This window comes from Epinephelus lanceolatus, chromosome 3 (assembly GCF_041903045.1).
Source record: "Epinephelus lanceolatus isolate andai-2023 chromosome 3, ASM4190304v1, whole genome shotgun sequence".
In the NCBI taxonomy this organism is placed as follows: domain Eukaryota; kingdom Metazoa; phylum Chordata; class Actinopteri; order Perciformes; family Serranidae; genus Epinephelus; species Epinephelus lanceolatus.
In genome coordinates this window covers 21,415,461-21,436,432 of record NC_135736.1, presented here as the reverse complement: position 1 = coordinate 21,436,432, position 20,972 = coordinate 21,415,461, and the positions used below count along the sequence as shown (strand labels likewise).

The following is a 20,972-nucleotide window of genomic DNA, read 5'->3' as shown; positions in this document are numbered from 1 at the left end:
GATATCATACTTTTTTCTTTGTTGAAATGTTACTGTTCAAGTTTGTTGTTTAAAAACTCAATAAAAAAGATTGTTTTAAAAAAACTATTCAGCAATTTATACACGTCCAGCTAAAACAATTAGTCGATCAATCAATTAGTTGATGACTTAGTTTAGTTAACTATTTTGATTGTAATGAAGTAAATTTTACTGTGAAAACGTTTAAAAGTTCCAGCTGCTCAAATGTGAAGTTTTGCTTCTTTTCATTTTAATACTTGTAATAACTAATATAATTGTAATAATGTTAAGGTTTTGACCGTTGATGGGACAAAATGAAGGCGTAACTTTGTGCTCTGGGTAATTGTGACAGCATTTCTTAATATTCTTACCTTTATTTTAAGATTATTTTTTGGGCTTTTGCCTTTATTTGATAGGACAGTGTTAAGTGTGAAAGGCAGGGAGGGAGGATGACATGTAGCAAATGGCCACAGGCTAGAAGCGAACCTGCTGCCACTGTGTCAAGGATATACCAGCTCTGCCCACTGAGCTACCTGGCCCCCCAGTTCTCAATTTCTTTTTTACAATCAATCAATTAATGAAGAAAATAATCAGCGGATTAATCCATTATAAAAAATAATCATTAGTTAATAAATCACTATGAGCTCCACCACAACCAGCTACTGTGATAAAACCCAGCTTTTGATATTGATGATGATGATGATACCAGCTGATTTATCATTATCAGGGTTTTGTAACTCTCAAATATCAATATTGGTATCAACATCAAAAATCCAGTATGGGTTGGGCACTCCAGACATCTCAGAGTAAACCTCTCAAGATTCTTTTCAATTGTATTTTATAACAATCACAAAGCCCAACTCATCATCACGGATTAATCTGCAGATTACATGTTTTTGATTAATTTATTAAGCTTTTTGTCTATAAAATATCCCCAAGATGTGCAGTGATATAAAACAGAGAGACGCAGCAAAGTGTCCAAGCAGCTGGAACAAGGAAATGTTTGACAATTCTGCATGAAGAATGACTGAAATGATTCATGGAATATCATAATAAGTCTGTCCAGCTAAGCGGAGGTCCAATAGTTTTTTGGTTCCTGTTTTCTTGATATGTCATAGTTTGTGTGTATTGTCAATGTGTTTTACAAGCAGAACGTTTTGTTTGAAGTTGTGAGATTGTTCTTAAGTTGTGTTGAGAACTAGTCCAAACTTTGTGTTGATCACAAACTGTGTTTGATGTAATAACTTTTCCACTAGTGTCTGTGTATCCTGACTCATTTGCTGCCATACTTCTCCCTCCATCTCTCTCTTTTTCTCTCACTTGCATAATTAATTGCTGTGTCCCTCCCTCCCTCTCCCCCTCTCTCCTTCATAATTAATTGGTAGGTTTGATTTAGTGGTCTGTGCAGGATTTTTTGAGGCAAAGCTTCTTTGTGCAGTCACTTTTGTAAATAGAAAACAATCAGCGCAGGCCCAGGGAATAAATCAAATCTAGATAATGCCTGTAAAAGCCGATGGGAGAGAAACAGAATAGCGTCACAGCTTCATGCAAAACTGCTTGGGTGTGTTTATTTCTATGTTTATATCAATGTGTGGTTGTTATTGTCACAGTCGGGTCCTGTCATTGCTGTAATCATTTTGAAAATGCATTGAGCAGGCTGAAGTCAGCACAGGTTTAGTTTCTTAATGTTAACTGTGATCATCAGAGGCTGTTTAGACATTCCGTCTACTATCACTGTGTCTGAAAAGACTGAGATGAAACTGAGTTGATGGACTGAAAACTAATCTACAGCTATCTTTGATAATTAATGTATAAGACTTTTGATGATCCTCATATTACACCTATGTTGGCCTCCCAGTCTCTTTCAGAATCCATTTTAAAGTACTTTGAATTACATACAAGGCTCTCAATGATCTGGCATCGGAGTATGTAACTGAGCTTCTTACACCATACTGTCCAGACAGGCCCCTCAGTTCTGCTAGTCTGGGTCCTCTAACTGTTCCAGAGGCCAGGTTAAAGACAAAGGGTGATTGAGCCTTTTCAGTTCTTGCTCCTCGGCTTTGGAACAGCCTCCCACTGACTGACTCTGTTCATGTCTTTGAATCTCATCTGAAAACATACTTTTACAGATTGGCCCTACCTGAAAGTCTGATTGAACATTTGAGGGATGTGCTGGTACCCCAGAGGTACCCCAATCCATGGTGGGGCCTCCTTGGACCTGACTTGGCTCTGACCTGTCAAGGCTTGAACACAGGACCTCTGGAAGTTGTCTGTAGTTGTCTATAGTGTCTGGCAGCAGGGCGTTGGCTTCAGATCTTTTGGGTCCTGTGGGTTGTGAGGTGGGGTAACAGCACGTCCCACAGATGTTTGATCAGACTGGGATTTGGGGAATTTGGAGGCCAGGTCAATGCCTTGAGGTCTCTGTCATTTTCCTGGGCCACTCCTGAGCAGTTCTTGTGGTGTGGCATGGTGCATTGTCCTGCTGGGGGGCCACTGCTACTGGGGAGTGCCGCTGACATAAAGGGGGAGTGCCTGGTCTGCACTGGTGTTTAGATGGGTGGCGCTTGTCAAGTGGCATCCACGTGAATGTCAGAACCCAAGATTTGCCAACAGAACACTGCACTGTAACAAGATGATCAATGTTGTTCACGTCTCCTGTCAGTGGTTTTAATGTTTTGGCTGATCAGTGTATGTGTTTAAGTGTATATGTTGGTGTAGGCGTATGTGTATGCGTATGTTTTATTAGTATCACCATGGAAAGCACTGTGCTTTCAGCTCGAAAAGTGCTCTACAAATATAGTTAGTATTATTTTTATTCTTGTTATTTTAAGTCCTTTCTCAAGCAAAAATGTCAAACCTCATGGTTTCTCAAATGTGAGGATTTGCTGCCTTTACTTGTCTTATAGTAATCTGAGTATCTTTGGGTTTGGGGCAATTTTTGGGCTCTGGGAACTTATGATGGACTTTTTAAAAGTATTTTCTGACACTTTTAAGACTAAACAAGGAATCACTTGATAAAAAACAACCATCTGCAGCCTCTTGTTTGTCATCGATGGGGTAAATTCATTAAAGGTTGCTTAAACACAAAAACCTTGTTGCTCTCTGCTCTCTAGCTTTGGGAAGCTCAGTGTCCATGTACACATTTATTTCAGAGTGTCCAAGATGAAGCAAACAAAAGAAGCATGATTCCTGTTTTGGGGTTTAAAATGGATAAATGTGTTACATGTCCTCGAATGACTGTTTAAGGACATGGAAGGACAAATGGAGAGTAACAGGATGCATGCATACTTTACAGGGATTTTTCTTTGTTAATATGAGCGATGTGTTCCAATAAAACCCTGCTGTGTGCATGTGTGTGGGTGGCTATAATGGAGGGAAATGACGCCTGGGTATGGAAGCAGAGAATCGGCGTGTGGCTGCTATTAAGAGAAAAAAAAAGGCATTGCCAGGGAATAAAAAAAGGCAGGGGTACCGATGGAGAGAGGAGGAGCGGAGGCTGTTGTATGGGATTAATGGACACACTGTGCAGGAGGAGGGAGGGGAGGGGAGATGGGCTTCTCCACGGAGGCTGTGGTGGTGGTGGTGGTGTTGGTGGGGGGGTGGCTGGGGGAGACCACTGTGGCAGGGGAGAGGCAGCGAGGGAGGGAGGCTGGTGAAGCCGCTGATATTCATGAAGACGCCAAGTGTTTTTTCTCTCGCCGTGGTGACACACTGCTGCTAGTCTGCGGAGAGACAGAGGGAGCGGGGAAGAGACAAGGGGAAGGAGGCGAGTGAAAGCAAGACGAGGCCCAGCCCATCTTGCCATTGATCTTGAGGCGATCAAGGTGAGTGTGTTTTTATTCTTACATGCTGCGGCTTGACAGTGTGTGTGAATGTGTGTGTACATGTGTCTGGCACATATCTCTTGCAGTGCGTGTGCAGACAGGCACGATGGCAGGGCTGTCCTCATGTATGCATGGTTTCAGTGTGTGTGTGTGTGTGTGTGTGTGTGTGTGTTTAATATATATATATTTGGGTGTTTTGTAACAGAAGAGCAGGCTGGTAGTTGAGCTGCATATTGATGCATTGCTGCTTGGTTTTATAAGCTGCTTTATCTGTCGTGGAGGTGGCACTGGTGGCAGCCATGGTGTGTGAATGTATGTGCTCAGATTTCTCATTGTCTGTCCATATATATGTCACTGTGTCACCATGCATTTGTTGATTTCTCCAGCCTATTTTCCCCCCACTCTCAGTCAGTGCAGACCCTGGTGTGAGAGTGCTTTCATTGAGTGGGTGTGTTCTTGATGACCCCTGGTAAAAGTCGTCTCCACCGCTATCTGTCTGTGTACCAGCTCAATCAGAAACACTCTGATATGCCGAATCTGTCCTATGCAATGGAATTAGGTCATCTCGGACTGCTCAGAGTAATTATATAACATCACAGAGCTTTGGTGTTGCAGTATCTGCTCAGAATTAGCCACACTGTAGGTACAGCTCCTGCATTGCCCAAAATATTTTGTTAGGGCTGCCCGACCAATCATTTGGATTATTACTTAACAAATTGTAATTTTTATGAGCATTTCTTTGGTGTTTTGTTCATGCATGTGGAAAACAATAGGCATTTTCCCCAAAAATATCCCCGATCTTACTAAAATAGTACAGTATGTATATGGGGAACAGGATTTTTATGTGTATATATATATATATATATATATATATATATATATATATGATGCATCAGATTAATTCATTGAATGAAAACAGGACAGAGAGTTATAAAAGAAGGATGATGAACTCTTCATCTCTGTTTCTCACAGGGGGAATCTTTACGGAAGAGGACACACCGGGACAGATTCAAGGATGGATCTCGACATATCAAGCTTGGAATTTTGACATCTGGACTTATCAGATGGGCCAATCATATTCAACACTTCTCCCAATGCAGGATTTGGATCCGACTGACCAGTCAGACAATGGGAAACTGATCTGAGACAGGAGAGAGTTGGTGCAAAGTCTCCCACAAGCTGTATCTGGATTATTGATAGTTGCATTCATGTGGGATCAGGTTTACCACTGGGAGATGTCATGCAAACGATACTTCAAGTTGGATGAACATTTTAGAAAACTTGGGAAAAGGTTTTCCTCAGCAGTGACATCATGAACTCTGATCCGGATATCCAGTTGGCCTGTCTGGCCAGAGCAAGACAACATGCAGACGGACTTATTTTTTCCCAGAAACTCGTAGCTTACACTAAAATGGAGTGAGAATTTGGATTTTTTTTTGTCTTCCACCTTTGGCTTGTTGAAAAAAACCAACAGATCAAAACAAAGGTCATCCACCTCAGACTGAACCTGGAGCCTCTGAGGGGCACTTAAATGCACCTTTAGCATCTAACGGCAGGTTGGACGCCCAGTTTCAGCCCTCTGAAGACTGAGGTGTGGACAGAGTGTGAGCGAGGCGGTTGGCTGGCTGAGTCAGCTCCAATGGGGGCCGGTTGTGACCCGGTCTGACCCCGGTTTGACCTTGCAGTGACCTTTGACCTCTCCGGTCCTGGCTCTCCACCTGCTCTGCTGCCTGGGTTCCGGAACGCTCCGCCCTGGGGCCCAGAACGAGCCAATCAGGATGAAGAAGAGCCGCAGCGTGCTGTCTGTGACTGGAGAAGAGGTGAGAATATAAACAACTCGGGATATACTCGAGAAAATCAACTAACTCTGTCACTTGTTTCCATGTGAGTGCATATAAGGCAGAGCAGTGTGTCACACTGGACTGTGCTTGTGTGTGTGTGTGTGTGTGTGTGTGTGTGTTTCTTGAATGCTTACCATGACACACAAACCTCGTGACTTTCACACATCCAAGGCTCCCTTTGTTCTTGTTGTCAAGGTCTGTGGATGCACGCAGGAGTCAGAGTGGACAGTTTGTCCTCTCCAGCCTCCACTCACACAGTGTAAACCACTCAGTCAGTCATAGTCCTGTATGTAAATGAGCCTCAGCTAAATGAGCGCTCTATGTAAATGAGCTATTTCTTTTAAAGATAACATTTTGGCTGAAGGACATAATACCATGCATTATTCAAGTGCTCTTTTATTGATTATGCTGAGAGGCAGGTGTCCATATATTTGTGTATGTTTGTGTGTACTGTATGTGTGTGTGTGTGTGTGTGTGTGTGTGTGTGTGTGTGTGGATGTGAGCATCCTTCCACATCTGGGTCTGGACGACATCAAGCGCAGCATGGAAGCAACACGGCACTGTTGCCTAGCAACTGCTACCATTCCCCCAGTGTTTTGTTGCTACGGTACTGCAGTGCAGATCAGCCTCTAAGAGCTCAGTCTGTAGAGGCCTTATCCCAGACACACACACACACATGCACACATGTAGCCAAACACACACACTGTCACACACGCATGCAAACACACATAGATTGATAATTTACAGCCTGTGTTTTTATGTGGTTTCTTCACTGGTCAGAATTTGAATATAGAAAATCAACATGGTTTGGTAAATGTTCTGCATGGACCAAGTTCTTTCATTTTATTTACTTTGAATGTTTACACAGTACATATTTTTATTTACAAGGAAAACAATGTGTGTGTTTTTTTTAAACGTGTCTCTTTTGCCCAGTGTCTCTGGTTCCCTCACCTGCTCTCCCTCCTGTCTCACAGGGTAACAACACAGATATAACAGGTGCTGGGGAGAAGGCGGAGTCATCTCGCTACAGCCGGTCTTATACGTCTGGGGCTACGTTGGGGGCTGAGCTACGCAGAGGGAGGAGCAGAAGACTTTCGTCTAGTCTCCAGGTATTGAAAGGAAGGAAGGGCGCATTGACCTGCTCAGGGCCCTGGGGTAAAAACGAGCAATGGGCCCCTATTAATCCCCCACTCACATGAACATAACATAAAAGGGCCATACCATTTGATTTGGCATGTTTTTGCCCATTTTACGACAAATTATATTTACAAGCTAATCATTTTACAAACCACAACATTGTCTTACAATGTTCGGTTTATTTTTCTGGCTTTAATCAATTTGGGTACAATGTAAAGACTTGCTTGGGCATTACTCCGTCATTATGAGGTATTAAATTGTAGACTTTTTAAATCCATCTGTGCTTGAAAAGCATCACTAATGCACACTTGATGTTCACGATGATATATTAAAGCTGCAATAATCAATATTTTTATATTAACAATAGATAAATGATGGCTGTGTGTAAGGTGAAAGGGAAACAGAATTATCTCTCATCCCCTTAGCTCATTGTTTTTGTTTTACAGCCTGCAGCTGTTTGCTCTTTAGAGGCAGCATGCAGCTGTTCTAAGGGAAATACTATAGATACTATGATATACTAATAGTAATGCCCTGATACTTCCATTGTTAACTGGCTGCCCAGTGACAAAACAGCAGACAAAGTTAGCAGCTATCTGGAAAACACAGTGGAGCATTGAGCACCTAAAGGGTCATTTCTTTTTTTCAGGAGCTGGTGAGCAGCAAAACACAGCTAAATGAGTAAATATTGGATTTCACCAGGTGGACACAACACAACTCCAATTGAATGACAATGTTCCTTCGTGTCTGCTAGATGTATAAATGGCCAACTATTTGCTAATAAGTTTTCCACATCTACTTAAAGGGGATATTATGTCAGTGATTCAAGTGTGTTTACAGCTTGTTTCTGCTGCACCCAAATAACCAGATAAAATCGTGATAATTAATGGACTTGAATTTCCTACTGCACTTAAATCAACAGAAACCCCATGCATGTGTGAAATGACAGGAAAAATATATACAAATAAATCAAATATTTCACTGCATACATTTAAAATCGTCAGCAAAATTGTTTTATTTACAGAAAGTTTTATTTAAAAGTTCTATTGAAACGTCAGAAATTTGCGATTAATCAAGTTACATCAGACCAGCTGACAGTGAATCTGGGTTTTCTGGGGCCCCTGCGTGTCTGGGACCTTGAGGCAGTTCCTTGTTTTCCCAGCCTTTAACATATCACAGACTGAGTGAACAAATTGTGCTTTACTCCTGCAAAGCAACTGGTGACTCGTATCATCTACAAACCCTTCCTTCTAACTCCTCAGGTACCCTGCTGGCTCCGCCCTCGAGACCGCACTCGTTCACCTGAGGTCCTGAGCAGTGTATCGCGTCCAACAACTCTTCCCCTCCGCATCCCGCCACGCATCTCCATCACACAAGCAGACTCTGACAGGTACACACACAAATTTTTCCACCTTGCTGGAAACTTGCAGGATGTTTAAATTTCTGTCCTCTCTGACCATCAAACCTTTTCTCCTTCCCTCGTGCTGAAGTTATGAAGCAGAAAATGGCGTATCACCAGGTCATACTCCGCTGGGTTCACAGAGTCCAAGTCTCACCCTACACACCTCCTTTCTCCAGAGCCAGAGAAGAGAGTCCTTCCTCTACCGTTCAGACTCCGACTACGACATGTCGCCCAAGACGGTCTCACGTAACTCCTCCCTCGCCAGTGAAGGGTGAGACTCATGACGAAAGACAAAGAGAATGAGTGAGAGGGGGAGAGAGCATGTATGTGAAATGTTTTCAGGGGAAATATTGCTTTCTCTCATTCTTGTAACTCTGTCTCTCTCAGGCACACAGGAGAGGACTTCATTGTCACACCTTTTGCCCAAGTGAGTCTCACATAATAGATGTTATTCTCCTGTAAATTATTAATCATTATACTATACATTATGTTAAATGTTTCATAATGCCTCCAGTCCCAGTAATAGTTTCTCAGCAATTTTACATCATTTTGACCTGTTGACAAATGTTTGCATTTGTCATTGGAAGCTTCAACACTTCATCCCTGTCTTAAACCTCCCATTAGGACATGGACATTAGGACATTAGGATATATCTCTCTTATATTATTCTATATATCTTGTGGTATGTGTATTTATTTAGGTACTGGCGAGTCTGCGATCGGTACGGAGCAATTTTACCATTCTTGCCAACGTCTCCACACCGCCAATCAAGTCAGTACCTACTCATTCTCCTGAAGTGTTCCTCCTATGCACATTGTGATAGTATGTTGTCATGTGTGTAACGGTCAAAGAGGTAATTCGCACTTTACAAACAAAGTAAAACAATGTCCTTTACTACTGTATATAAGACCTTACAATACTGCTACTTGTCAGTTTAAGGATGCATCTCATCTCATCTCAGAGACACATTTTGTGACCACAGTAACATTGTGAGGTAGCTTGTAAAATCTGGTACAATAGGCGTATATTACTTGAGCACGGGTTGTCAAAGCCATCCAACCCAAAACTATCACAGGGACAGATCCCTTACGCAGCAGGTGCAGAACAGTAACAGGATCCCTCATTCATACTTTCCAGACTTGTCCAAATCTTGATAATTATTGGACATCGATATTGAATACATTTACTGTGGTTCTTGGAGTCAGATTTACCCCCTCACCACTGATTGAAATTTTTCAGAGTAGTTCCAGAGAACATACCTCTTCCGAGACACTATTCAAATTCTATTGCCTCTGCCTTCTTAACTGCTAGACGCCTTATACCTACTAAGAGGAAGCAGGAGGCGTTTCCCACACATGCCCAGTGGGCTGGTGATCTTATGAGTTTTCTACACTTGGAGAAACTAGAGTGTACACTGGGTGGCTCTACAGGTAATTTTACAGGACATGGCAACCATTTCTGACATATGTGAAAACGCTAAAACTGTGGGATGTTTCATAAGTGATTCTTAGTTAGAGCAAATTACAACGTAGATTGGCTACAGACACCTGTGACTGATGTATAAATCTATGTGTATGAATGCGTATGAATGCGTGAAATGTGTATTTGCCCATATATACATGTGTGTGACTGTTTGTGAACATGGCAGCTGGGTCATGAGATTATCTGTCTCATGTACTAAGAATATGGCGACAGTTTCAGCAAATATGACAAAAAAGTTATTTTCATAAAAGCAGCCAACTGTAGCTTTAAGGGAAAATGTATGCAGCAGCTCGCCACCCAGATCAACAGACACTGACAGTAGAAAGGAAGAGAATAGAAAACACTGTTCTGTGGCAATAATCTTAAAAACTACACTTGGGATTGGTAATAAATAACTATAAATGTCTTTAAAAAACAAACAATATAAAAAGATGGACATGGTGAGGAGGCTGTTGCTAACTTGTTGTGGCTGACTGCAGTATCTGGTAGATCAAACTAACCATTGTGTCCTCAGGAGGTCTCCTCTGGGTGGTGTGTGCGTCAGTCCCAGGGCGTCACTATCAGAACAGCAATACCAGCAACTCGCCCTGGACACACTGGAGGAGCTGGACTGGTGCTTGGACCAGCTGGAGACCATTCAGACACACCGCTCTGTCAGTGAAATGGCCTCCAACAAGGTATGTGAACATCACTGGACCAACTATTCAAACCAACTCATCAGCAGGCTAATTAATATATCACTATCAGCATACAGTGTGTTGCAAATAGAATTTTTTTGCATGCCACATTTTTATGTATTTTTAGCACGTAGCATGTAAGTTTAAAATATTTTGCTGCATATTTATAGTTTATGTCTCTGACGATGTATTGTGATCTTATGTTTTTTGTTACTGTCATTTACAATAGTAAATTCTGTTGTTCAACTGTAAACAAACAAACTCTGAGGTATCGTTTTTCTGTGCTTTATATTGGTGTAGGTCTCTATGCTGAACTGTACTGTAGCCAACAACTAATGCATGCATGTTGAACAGGGACATGCAAAACCTTTGATGCTATGTCACAGTCATGTTACTGCAATCTTAAACCTTGGGACTTACTTACATCCACCAAATTCATTCATTCAATTCAGAGAGCACTGTTTTGAATATTACCATTTAGCCATCTTTAAACCTGCAGACTTTTGTCTCCCCCTCTGGCAGTGTGACTAATTACATAAACACTGTCAACTCGAACTTATGACATTTGCTTGGAGGTCTTGACTTAAGTTTTTCCTATGAACGTTGAGTTTCTTTTTTATTTGGAGCACTGCAGGAACTGTTCTTGGACACGTTTTCTCATAGCATCCCATAGTTTCCTCTATACTCCAAGCAGCTGCTCTGTTGCTATAGTCTCTCCCTGCTTCTGGTCCCCTTTAGCTCTGGCTCGGTGATGTAAAATGCGTCACTTCTGATGTGCCAGTACAGTAAACTCACCACACACCAAAATGCCAGTATAATTCAAAACAAAGAGAGCTTTCCCAGGCGGTGTTAGGCTTAAACAGCCTTGTATCAACTCGTTTGGCGAGGGCTTGAATGTAACAGATGTTTATTTATATGTAAAAGTCCCGCACTCCACTTTAAAATTTAGAGAACCAGCACCTCATTGACTCGTTTCTCTGCTTTGCTCCCATTCTGCCACAGTTTAAGAGGATGCTGAACAGAGAGCTGTCCCACCTGTCAGAGATGAGTCGCTCCGGTAACCAGGTGTCTGAATACATCTCCAGCACCTTCATGGGTGAGTGGGAGCTGAGTCTGACTCCTGTCCACATCACATTTATAACCTTTGCCAAATAAAACCAGCAAATCCACCTCTGTGTGTTTGTGTTTGTCCATCAATCTGTAGACAAGCAGAACGAGGTGGAAATTCCATCTCCTACCCTGAAAGACAAACCTATGAGTCACATCAGCGGAGTGAGGAAACTGTCTCACAGCTCCAGCCTCTCCAGCACTTCCATGCCTCGCTTCGGTGTCAACACGGACCACGAGGATGAGCTTGCCAAGGTCTTGTTGTCTGTCTTTTCTTTCCTCTGACTCACTCCAAAACAAGTTGCACAAATCAATTCTGTTCAGACTTGGACTGTGAACAATGAGAATATTTTATTATCTTGTGCACACAAGAAAATAAAATATCAGCTTTCAGGATTTTCACAGATTACAATATTTTCTTGTACATAGTTTTATATAAATATTGGCTTATTTTTCCCTTCCAATAGTATGGAGATAGTACAGTATGTGTGTGTGCCCTGCACTTTCTTTCAGGTTGATGGTCTCATAGTATTGAAAGATTGGTTTATGTCTACATCACATGAAGATGAAAGAAAGATTTGAAAGAGGTTTTTTTGTGCTTGACGCCTCGTTGTCTACTTCCATACAGTCTGTAGCAGCAAATGTTTGGAGAGGCCAAAGCAGGATGGAAACTGTCTCTGGTCCTGCATCTTCATTTAGCAGTACATAAATCAGATTTAACAATGCTATGTACAAGAGAGTCAACAGCCATGCCACCAGTTTTGCAAAGCTGTTTTCACTGTTGAGTTCTCTGACAGTTGTTATTTTCTTGATTAATTGATTAGTCGTTTGGTTTATTAAATGTCAGAAAATATTAAAAAATACCTGTAACAAAATAAATCAAGAAGCTGGAACCAGTGATCTTTTATTCTTATACTCTCTCAATAGTTGACTAATCATTTCAGCTCTGAAGTAATTACTGGCGAGCTGGTTTATTTATAGATGGATGTCACTGGTTGATGTTGCACAGTTCAATCTGTAATTTTGGGTAAATTAAATTCAGTAAGCAATCCATGGTGGTGGTAATTTAAGTTAAGTTTATTGTCTAGCCCTATGTTAGATCCTACTGCACATGTAAATGGTGTCATGACACCGCCTGAGCACCCTGATGGCTTAAAAAAATCACATCATGTTTGTCTGTGTGTGTTTGAACAGGAGCTGGAGGATCTGGATAAGTGGAGTTTTAACATATTCAGAGTAGCAGAATTCTCCAACAACAGACCTCTCAGCTGCATCATGTACGCCATCTTCCAGGTAAACAACAGAAGTGTGAGCGTGTGCTTTATGGGGGATGAAGTGTTTTGCTGGTGTGTGAAGTTGTAGCTCCTGTCCTTCCTCCTCAGGAGCGGGAGCTGTTGAAGACGTTTCGTATCCCGGTCGACACCTTTGTCACTTATGTGATGACCCTGGAGGACCATTACCATGGAAACGTAGCGTACCACAACAGCCTCCATGCTGCAGATGTCACCCAGTCCACACATGTCCTCCTGTCCACACCTGCTCTTGATGTATGTTGACACTCACACACTGACACACACACACATGCACACATACTGGTTGGTTTGTTTTTGGAAGCGGACAGATTTGGCTTCCTTTTCTGCTCGGGTCAGTCATGGAGACATTCTCATAACACAATTAAAGGCAGCAGCACAATACACCTTTATAAACAAACCTAAAAAGACTTACCATAGCCTCACAAATGGCACAACAATAAATGTTAAAGATAACATGACAACTTTTATTTGTTAATTTAAACAACATATATAAATGCTCAGACCCTTTATATCTGTTTACAAAGTGTAATGTTGTAATTCACCACAACATTTTTACTATGTCAATCTGTGCATCACCGGTGGCTTCTGTTCAGGGACTTATTGCCAAATAAGAAAAATAATTAATAATAAAATAATAATCATAATAAATAAAAATAAAAACTGCTGCAAAAGAAAACAAACATAAACATATAATACAAAAATGTATAATAAAAATACTGTAAAAAGATGTGCAGTATATCTGTTTTAAAATGAAAGAACTGAGCAGTTTAGTGCAGGAATGTGCAAAGTACCAACCACTGACTGTGAAACAGGTTAAAGCACACAGAATGTGTGCAATGCACAGAGATGATAACAATCCAGAAGATTAATATAATACATTATATGTGTTATATTATAATATCTATAACAACACATTATTGTATATTGTCAAAACTCAACTCCTTTACCTGAGGTTGAGGTCATTCATTTGTGACACTGTAACGACAGCATTTGACTTTGTGAAAAATGATTATATCAAACTGTACATTACGTTATGTTACTGTATGTCCCCTCAGCCAATGTCAGGTTGTAGTGACAGAGAGAGTTTGAGTGCAGGGTGGACTCCAAGGTCAAAGTGTAATAATTAACTGACTGACATTCAATGACTCTGTTCATAAACACAGAACTTTTAGTTCATGCACAAACCTTCAATTCAACCTTTTTTCCTAAGCCTTTTTTAAGACTCAACATTTTCAGAGATTTTTTTTCTCCAAAGAATGAGATGAGTTTAAACAGATTTTCACCTGGATTCAATGTCACCATGGACCCAAAAGTTGTTGGATTGCAGTGAAAAGGAAAAGCTGACCACCATAATTTCAATCCTAATGAGCTGCTGATTCTGTATGAAAGTCCTTCTAAGAAAGCAAAAACATGTTTCAACTACAGAGTGATTGTATTGGAAATTATGTTTTTAAAATAATGTTTTTACCCATACATATTCTTAACATTCTAAATAAACAGACAAATACACAGATTTTCTTTGGATAAAAACTTAAAATAATAGATGGAAACCTTCTTGTCCCTTTCAGGCCGTCTTCACTGACCTGGAGATCCTCGCTGCTCTGTTCGCTGCAGCTATCCACGATGTCGACCATCCTGGAGTTTCCAATCAGTTCCTCATCAACACCAGTAAGTGCACAGACACACCCACACCCACACACACACACACACAGACAAATATGTCTAATAAAAGATATTTGCACAAACTGTGTCCACACCTCCTCCTCCTCCTCCTCCTCCTCCTCCTCTTCCTCCTCCACCCCTCTCCACTGTGCTCAGACTCAGAGCTGGCCCTCATGTATAATGATGAGTCAGTTTTGGAGAACCACCACCTCGCTGTGGGCTTCAAGCTTCTGCACCAGGAAAACTGTGACATCTTCCAGAACCTCACCAAGCGACAGCGCCAGAGCCTTCGCAAGCTTGTCATCGATATGGTCAGGAGATTTTCTACCATATCTCACACTGTACTAGTTAAATTATAGAAAAATAACTTCTTCTGTTTTGGTTACTTAGGGTTGGCTGCTCCTTTCTTTTAGCTGCCAATTCTGAGAATCTCATTTATCATTATAGTTTCAGAATTGTCTTATTTATTTGCTATTTATGGTTTGAGACAGCGCTCATGTTGTATTCAAGGTGCCACTTTATGTTGTGATGTGAGGTTTTCTAGAATTCTTGTTTTTGATTGTTACTAGCAGTTTTTTTATTTTAGACGGTACAGGTTCAATTTGTTTAGCTCTGATCTTGTTCATAACAATATATTATTTTTCATCTTTTTATACTGTTTGTCTGTAACTTTTTAATCTCAATTAGGTAAATTTAAGTTGAAGCAAAATCCAATTTATTTAATTTAATTTAATCTGGTTAGCAGCTTTTTAATTAAATGCCTTTTGGATTCTCAGTCCATTTAAGAACTGGATTTCCTCCAAAACTGCAATATAAAAAATACTATTTCATGTTTTAAGGCCCAGACACACCAAACTGACATCAAAGAACTAGTGGCAACGAAGGTGGTGTTGCGTTGCTTCACATTTCTTGTGTCTCATTCAAAAAGGTGCATCTGAACACAGCGCAAAGACTACAGCCAATAGTCAACAAGCACATATGTTATGCACTTGTCCATCCATCCATCCATCCATTTTCATCCGCTTATCTGGGGCCGGTCACGGGGGCAGCAGGTCAAGCAAAGCGCTCCAGACATCCCTCTCCCCAGCAACGCTTTCCAGCTCGTCCTGGGGGACCCTGATGAGATGTATAATCCCTCCAGTTTGTTCCGGGGCCTCCTACCGGTGGGACATGCTCGAAACACATCCAGCAGGAGGCGCCCAGGAGGCATCCTGATCAGATGCCCGAATCACCTCAACTGACCCGTTTGGATGCGAAGGAGCAGTGGCTCTACTCTGAGCTCCCTCCGGATGTCCGAGCTCCTTATACTATCTCTGGCTGAGCCCAGCCACCCCACGGAGGAAACTCATTCTGGCCGTTTGTATCCGCAACCTCATTATTTCAGTCACTACCCAGAGCTCATGACCATAGGTGAGAGTTGGGACGTAGATGGACCAGTAAATCGAAAGCTTCACCTTCCGGCTCAGCTCCCTCTTCACTATTAAGGTGCCTTGGTGTTTCAGTACCCTTAACGTCCAGTGTGTAGAATGTAGGGGGCTGTTTTGGCAAAAATGGAATATAATATTCATTTTCATAGTCACTTGAAAGCTAAGAACTGCTGTGATATGTTACGGAGCAGGGCCTCTTCCACAGAGTCTGCCAAGTTGTTCTACAGTAGCCCAGAACAGACAACCAAACACTGGCTCTAGATAGAGCCGTTCACATTTTCCCATCAGCCACAGTAGTTCTTCTACACACTTTGCACACAGGAGAAGTTTTAATTGTTTACAATCTGTAACCTCACCGCTAGATGTCACTAAACACTAAACATGAGACCTTTAAAAATTGCTCCTTGTCTGGTAGTTCCTCTTTTAAACTAACATCCTAGATCCAGTCTTACAATCATCACATCACTTACAGCCTGTTTTTCCACACTATCTTTGGTTTTGGTCTGGTTTTATTTGACAGAGGACAGAGGTGAGGTTGAATCGTTGTGCTTCTCTTCACTTTTGTCTTCCTGTCTCTGTCTGCAGGTGTTGGCAACGGACATGTCCAAACACATGACCCTACTGGCTGACCTGAAGACAATGGTAGAGACCAAGAAGGTAACCAGCTCTGGTGTGCTGCTGCTGGACCACTACACAGAAAGGATACAGGTAACTCGTCTACTCACACAGACCACTAGTGAAAGAATGGCTTGTGTAAAATCTGCACACATCTATTGTACTGTGTGAATATATTTATACTGTATGACATACGGTGTGTAGGTGCTGAGGAACATGGTGCACTGCGCAGACCTGAGCAACCCCACCAAGCCGCTGCCGTTATACAGACAGTGGACAGAGAGGATCATGGAGGAGTTCTTCCGACAGGGTGACAAGGAGCGAGAGAGAGGGATGGAGATCAGTGCCATGTGTGACAAACACACTGCCTCAGTGGAGAAGAGTCAGGTAACGCTCCATCTCTCTCATCACTGTAAATTAATCATATTTCACATATGAATATATAAAAAGTGTTCTTAATCATTTGTTTAAGCTTAACTAGTCATAAAACAAAATATTGGACAAATAAATATTTGACTTATTGTTGGCGCCACAATATAAGTTAAAGGATCACCAAATCATTACAGTTCACTCTCAGAGGGACATGAATATCTGTACTAAATTTCATGGCCGTAAATCCACTAGTTATTGAGAAATTTCAGTCTGGACCAAAGAGGTCGGCTGACTGACAAAGTGCCAAACCATCCGTAGAGCCACGCTGTTATCATGGCTAAAAGTCCATGTTTCTACTTTGTGTTGCATTGTGGCAGGAAGAGACAAACTTGGGTTCTTTTGATAAATCTGGCAGCGTAATGAAGCCTGGAATAACTTAAGATAAACACTGATAGTCATTAAATCTTTTGTTATGATATTTTGGATGTGTGTATGATATCCAGCTGGCAGTGGCTTCAGTCATATGCCTCTTTTTGATGTCCATGATGTTTAACAGTGACATTTTCTGGTTGTATTTCTCTTTTCTTTGAAGGAATAGTTTGTTCTTGAAAAGATGCTTTTTTGCTTTCTTGCCAAAAATCAGAAGATTGATACCACTCTCATGTCAATGAGAAGCGCATCAACCTTCTCATCTAACTCTCAGCAAGACAGTGAATTAGTGTATTTTCCAAAACTATCATCTTGGCCTCAGGTCTGACTCTGTTTCTTTTCCAGGTGGGTTTCATCGACTACATCGTCCACCCGCTGTGGGAGACGTGGGCTGACCTTGTGCATCCAGACGCCCAGGAGCTGTTGGACACGCTGGAGGAGAACAGGGAGTGGTACCTGAACACCATGCCCCAGTCTCCCTCACCTCCCCCGGACAGACACCTGCAGCATGACCGCTTCCAGTTCGAACTCACCCTGGAGGACCTGGAGCACAACAACCACAACCACATACACCTGAGGAACAACGGTGGGAGGAGTGGCCGGAAAGATATCCACGACGACGACGATGACGACGACGACGACGACGACGATGCACACCGAACACAGGGCGAAGGAGAGACTGTGAAAGAAGATGAGGAGAATCACAACAGTGAACACAATGGAGTCCAAGGTGAGGATGAGGAGGAGGAGGAGGAGGAAGGGACTGGAGGAAAAGAGGTAGAAGAAGAAGAGGAGGTGAAGGAGAACACAGAGGAGGTGGAGGAGAACACAGAGGAGGTGGAGGAACATGGAAAGGATCAGGCAGAAGAAGACGACGGAGGAGGGCAGACAGATGCAGCGGAGGACGAGGAGACTAAAGAAGAGGAGGGAGAGACTCAGGAAGAAGGAGAACAGAAAGAGGAAGCGGATGATGGTGCAGAAAACGTGGAGGCGAAGACGGAGGAAGGAGAAAGCGAGGAAAATTTGGAAAAGGAAGAGACAGAAGGGGAATTAGAAGGAGAAGGAGGAGGTGAGGGGGAAGAGGAAGTGGAAAATGAAGAGGCAGAAGTAGAGGGAAAAGAGGAGGAAGAGAAAGAAGAAGAGGAGGCAGGAGAGGTGGAAGAAAATGTAGCGGAAGAGGAGGGCGAGACAGAGGAGGCAGAAACGGAGGACAAAGCTGAAGAGGAGGTTGAAGGAACAGAAGATGTCAATGGGGAAGAGGAGAATGGAGAGTTGGCAGAAGCAGAGGCAGAGGAGGAGGTGCCAGTTGAGGATGAAGTTGGAGAAGAAGAGGTAGAGGAAGAAGAGGAAAGTTAGTTGGGTGTAAAAACATAAACAGGGTCAGCGAGGAAAGGTCTCAGAGAGATACAGAGGTACGTAAATGGAGCCAGAGAGGCTTCAGCAGTTAGCAGTAAGACTGTCACGGAGGAGGATGAAGAGCCGAAGATGCACTTCTCTCCAGGGTTAACATGCTCTGACTCAACTACAGACGTCTCAAACTCCACAGCTCGCAGACGGACAGCAATGGACACAAATACAAAACCTCTGCCGAAGCATACGCCTTCCCGAACAGCCAGATTGTTGCAGCGTCCTGATCAACTGATAGTGATAGAACGACTTCACGTCTTCATCACTGAGTATCTGTACATCCATCACTGCCGTAGGGAATAAAACGGGGGATAAGAAAAGGGGTGAACCTGTTTTATCAACCTTTTGTAGCTCCTGAAAATCTTAAAAAAAACAAAAACTGAAATGCGTACATGCAAATAAGTGTGTGCCTGTTCTCCCGATCTCATGGACTACTACTCATCATCTCTGTCTCGTTTATGAGGACGATATACACACACACACACACACACTGACCAACAACTGTTAAAAGAATGTCAACTTCCTCTGTTTGTCAGAAAAGAGAAAAAAATAAGTCTGGAAAGTGTCTGTTGTCTTATATTTACTACAAAAACTTCCCGCTTGTGAACAGGATGCTGAGAACACCTTCGGGCTCTGGAACAGTTTAACCTCCTCACATGCTAACCTTAAAGCAACGATGCTGGATTCCTGAATAGTATCTGGACCGTTTTGTCAAAGGTGGAAACATCTGCAGTCCAGCTCAAGGGGCTGACCTGTTGTACGTGTCGATGTCAGTTCATGTTAACAAAAAAACAAAACAAAACAAAAAAAAACACCCAGTATTCATCCCATCACGACAGTTTCACCACTCCCAGACTGTGAGTTTGAATCCCGGGTGAATCGTGCCAAACTGATACACGACCAGCACTGAGCAGTTCAGCCTTCCTCCAAACAAGGTGGCTGACTCGACCGTGAAGCAATGAACTGTGGGACCAGGGTAACGGGTGTGATGGTCTTCCACAAATCCCTTTTTTTCTTTCTTTGTTTTTTGTAAAAATGGTATTTGGCACTTTATCTAACACCCCTGTTACATATATGTACATAATAAACATGTATTTTAATCTGCTGATGTCATATAATAAATATGATCAATGAAGTTGAAGGATCGGTGTTGTGAGTTGCAGGTGTCTCACGTCTTTCTCTCCTGAGTAACACTGGACAGGATTCATCCACCAAGAGAGGTAATACTTTTGTTAAAACTCCATTTTATGGGTCTGTCATTTTCTAATCAGTTTCTACATGTTTTGATATTTATAATATTTATAATATAATAATAATTAGTTGATTCATCAAACGACAGAAAATTAATTGGCAACAACTTTGATAACCAGAGCAGAACTGTCAGTTTGGATGTTGTATAGACTCAGTCAGGGATGGATTTATTAAAAATATTGATAAATTAATCGATACTTAAAATAGTCATCAGTTGCAGCACTACTGGAGAAAGACACGTAATTTCATACCCAGTCTAGGGACCAGAGATTGGACATGCAGATATGTGAAATATGTCTACAGGTGAGTGTACAGTAGTATAAAGTATCAATATTGGAGCACTTAATTCAAGAAAACTCCTATTTTTCTTTGGTTAGTACCAAAATACATAGCATCTCAAGGAAACTTCCAAAACTTGATTAGTAAATTACAAACCAATAAAAAAAAAAAAACTAGACCTGATAATCAAGTAATTGTTAAAGTAGTTTTCTTAAATGATAGAAAAAATTCTGAGGTTCCAGCTATAAATTTTAAATTGTATTTTTGGCTTCTGTGATATAAAACTCAATATGTTTGAGGGCCCTCCACCAATGACAGTGAGTTTTTAACCTTGTTAAAGGGAAATTTGCCAACTTCCCAGCTCTGTGTCAGCGCAGAGCAGGCAGTGTGTGCAGATAAATGGTGTTAAGGTGCTCCTTGTACCAGCTCACAGATCTCCCCGCTTACCCATCAGCCAAAATCCACTGGATTATGTGGAACACGCCATGTCATCTGGCTGACATGCCTCATTTTTGCTCACAGCACAGGCCTGGCATTGTGGGCACGTGGGGGAAGACAAACCCCATTCATCTGCACACAGTGCACACACTGCAGTGACACAGAGCTGGTTGAAAATCAGCAAAGTATCACTTTAACATGTCCATATGGTGTTTTTTTTTTTGTTTTTTTAATATGCATCATGAGTAAAGTAAGCGGTCAACGCCATGGCTGAGCAATTTCACCTTGGAAGTGCAGGGTACCATTAAAAGTCTC

General features: G+C 41.9%; 1 protein-coding gene across 1 annotated transcript; it reads left to right on the top strand.

The window, feature by feature from the left end:
• The first annotated feature begins 3,572 nt into the window (after positions 1–3,572).
• LOC117255488 (3',5'-cyclic-AMP phosphodiesterase 4C-like) lies at positions 3,573–19,824 on the top strand. The gene is made up of 17 exons (XM_078166125.1): positions 3,573–3,821; positions 4,794–5,641; positions 6,637–6,771; positions 8,059–8,186; positions 8,287–8,469; positions 8,586–8,625; positions 8,899–8,969; positions 10,195–10,357; positions 11,360–11,453; positions 11,562–11,719; positions 12,659–12,757; positions 12,847–13,011; positions 14,346–14,445; positions 14,596–14,750; positions 16,452–16,574; positions 16,686–16,868; positions 17,628–19,824. Exons 2-17 carry the CDS (start codon positions 5,600–5,602, stop codon positions 18,636–18,638), a joined length of 2,850 nt encoding a protein of 949 aa, XP_078022251.1. The 5' UTR covers positions 3,573–3,821; positions 4,794–5,599; the 3' UTR covers positions 18,639–19,824.
• Positions 19,825–20,972: the final 1,148 nt, after the last annotated feature.

Coding starts and splice junctions, on each gene's coding strand:
- LOC117255488 (XM_078166125.1), top strand. CDS start 5,600: ATGAAGAAGAGCCGCAGCGTGCTGTCTGTGACTGGAGAAGAG. Junction 13,012..14,345: donor TGTCCACACCTGCTCTTGAT/GTATGTTGACAC, acceptor TGTCCCTTTCAG/GCCGTCTTCACTGACCTGGA. Junction 16,869..17,627: donor CCTCAGTGGAGAAGAGTCAG/GTAACGCTCCAT, acceptor TTTCTTTTCCAG/GTGGGTTTCATCGACTACAT.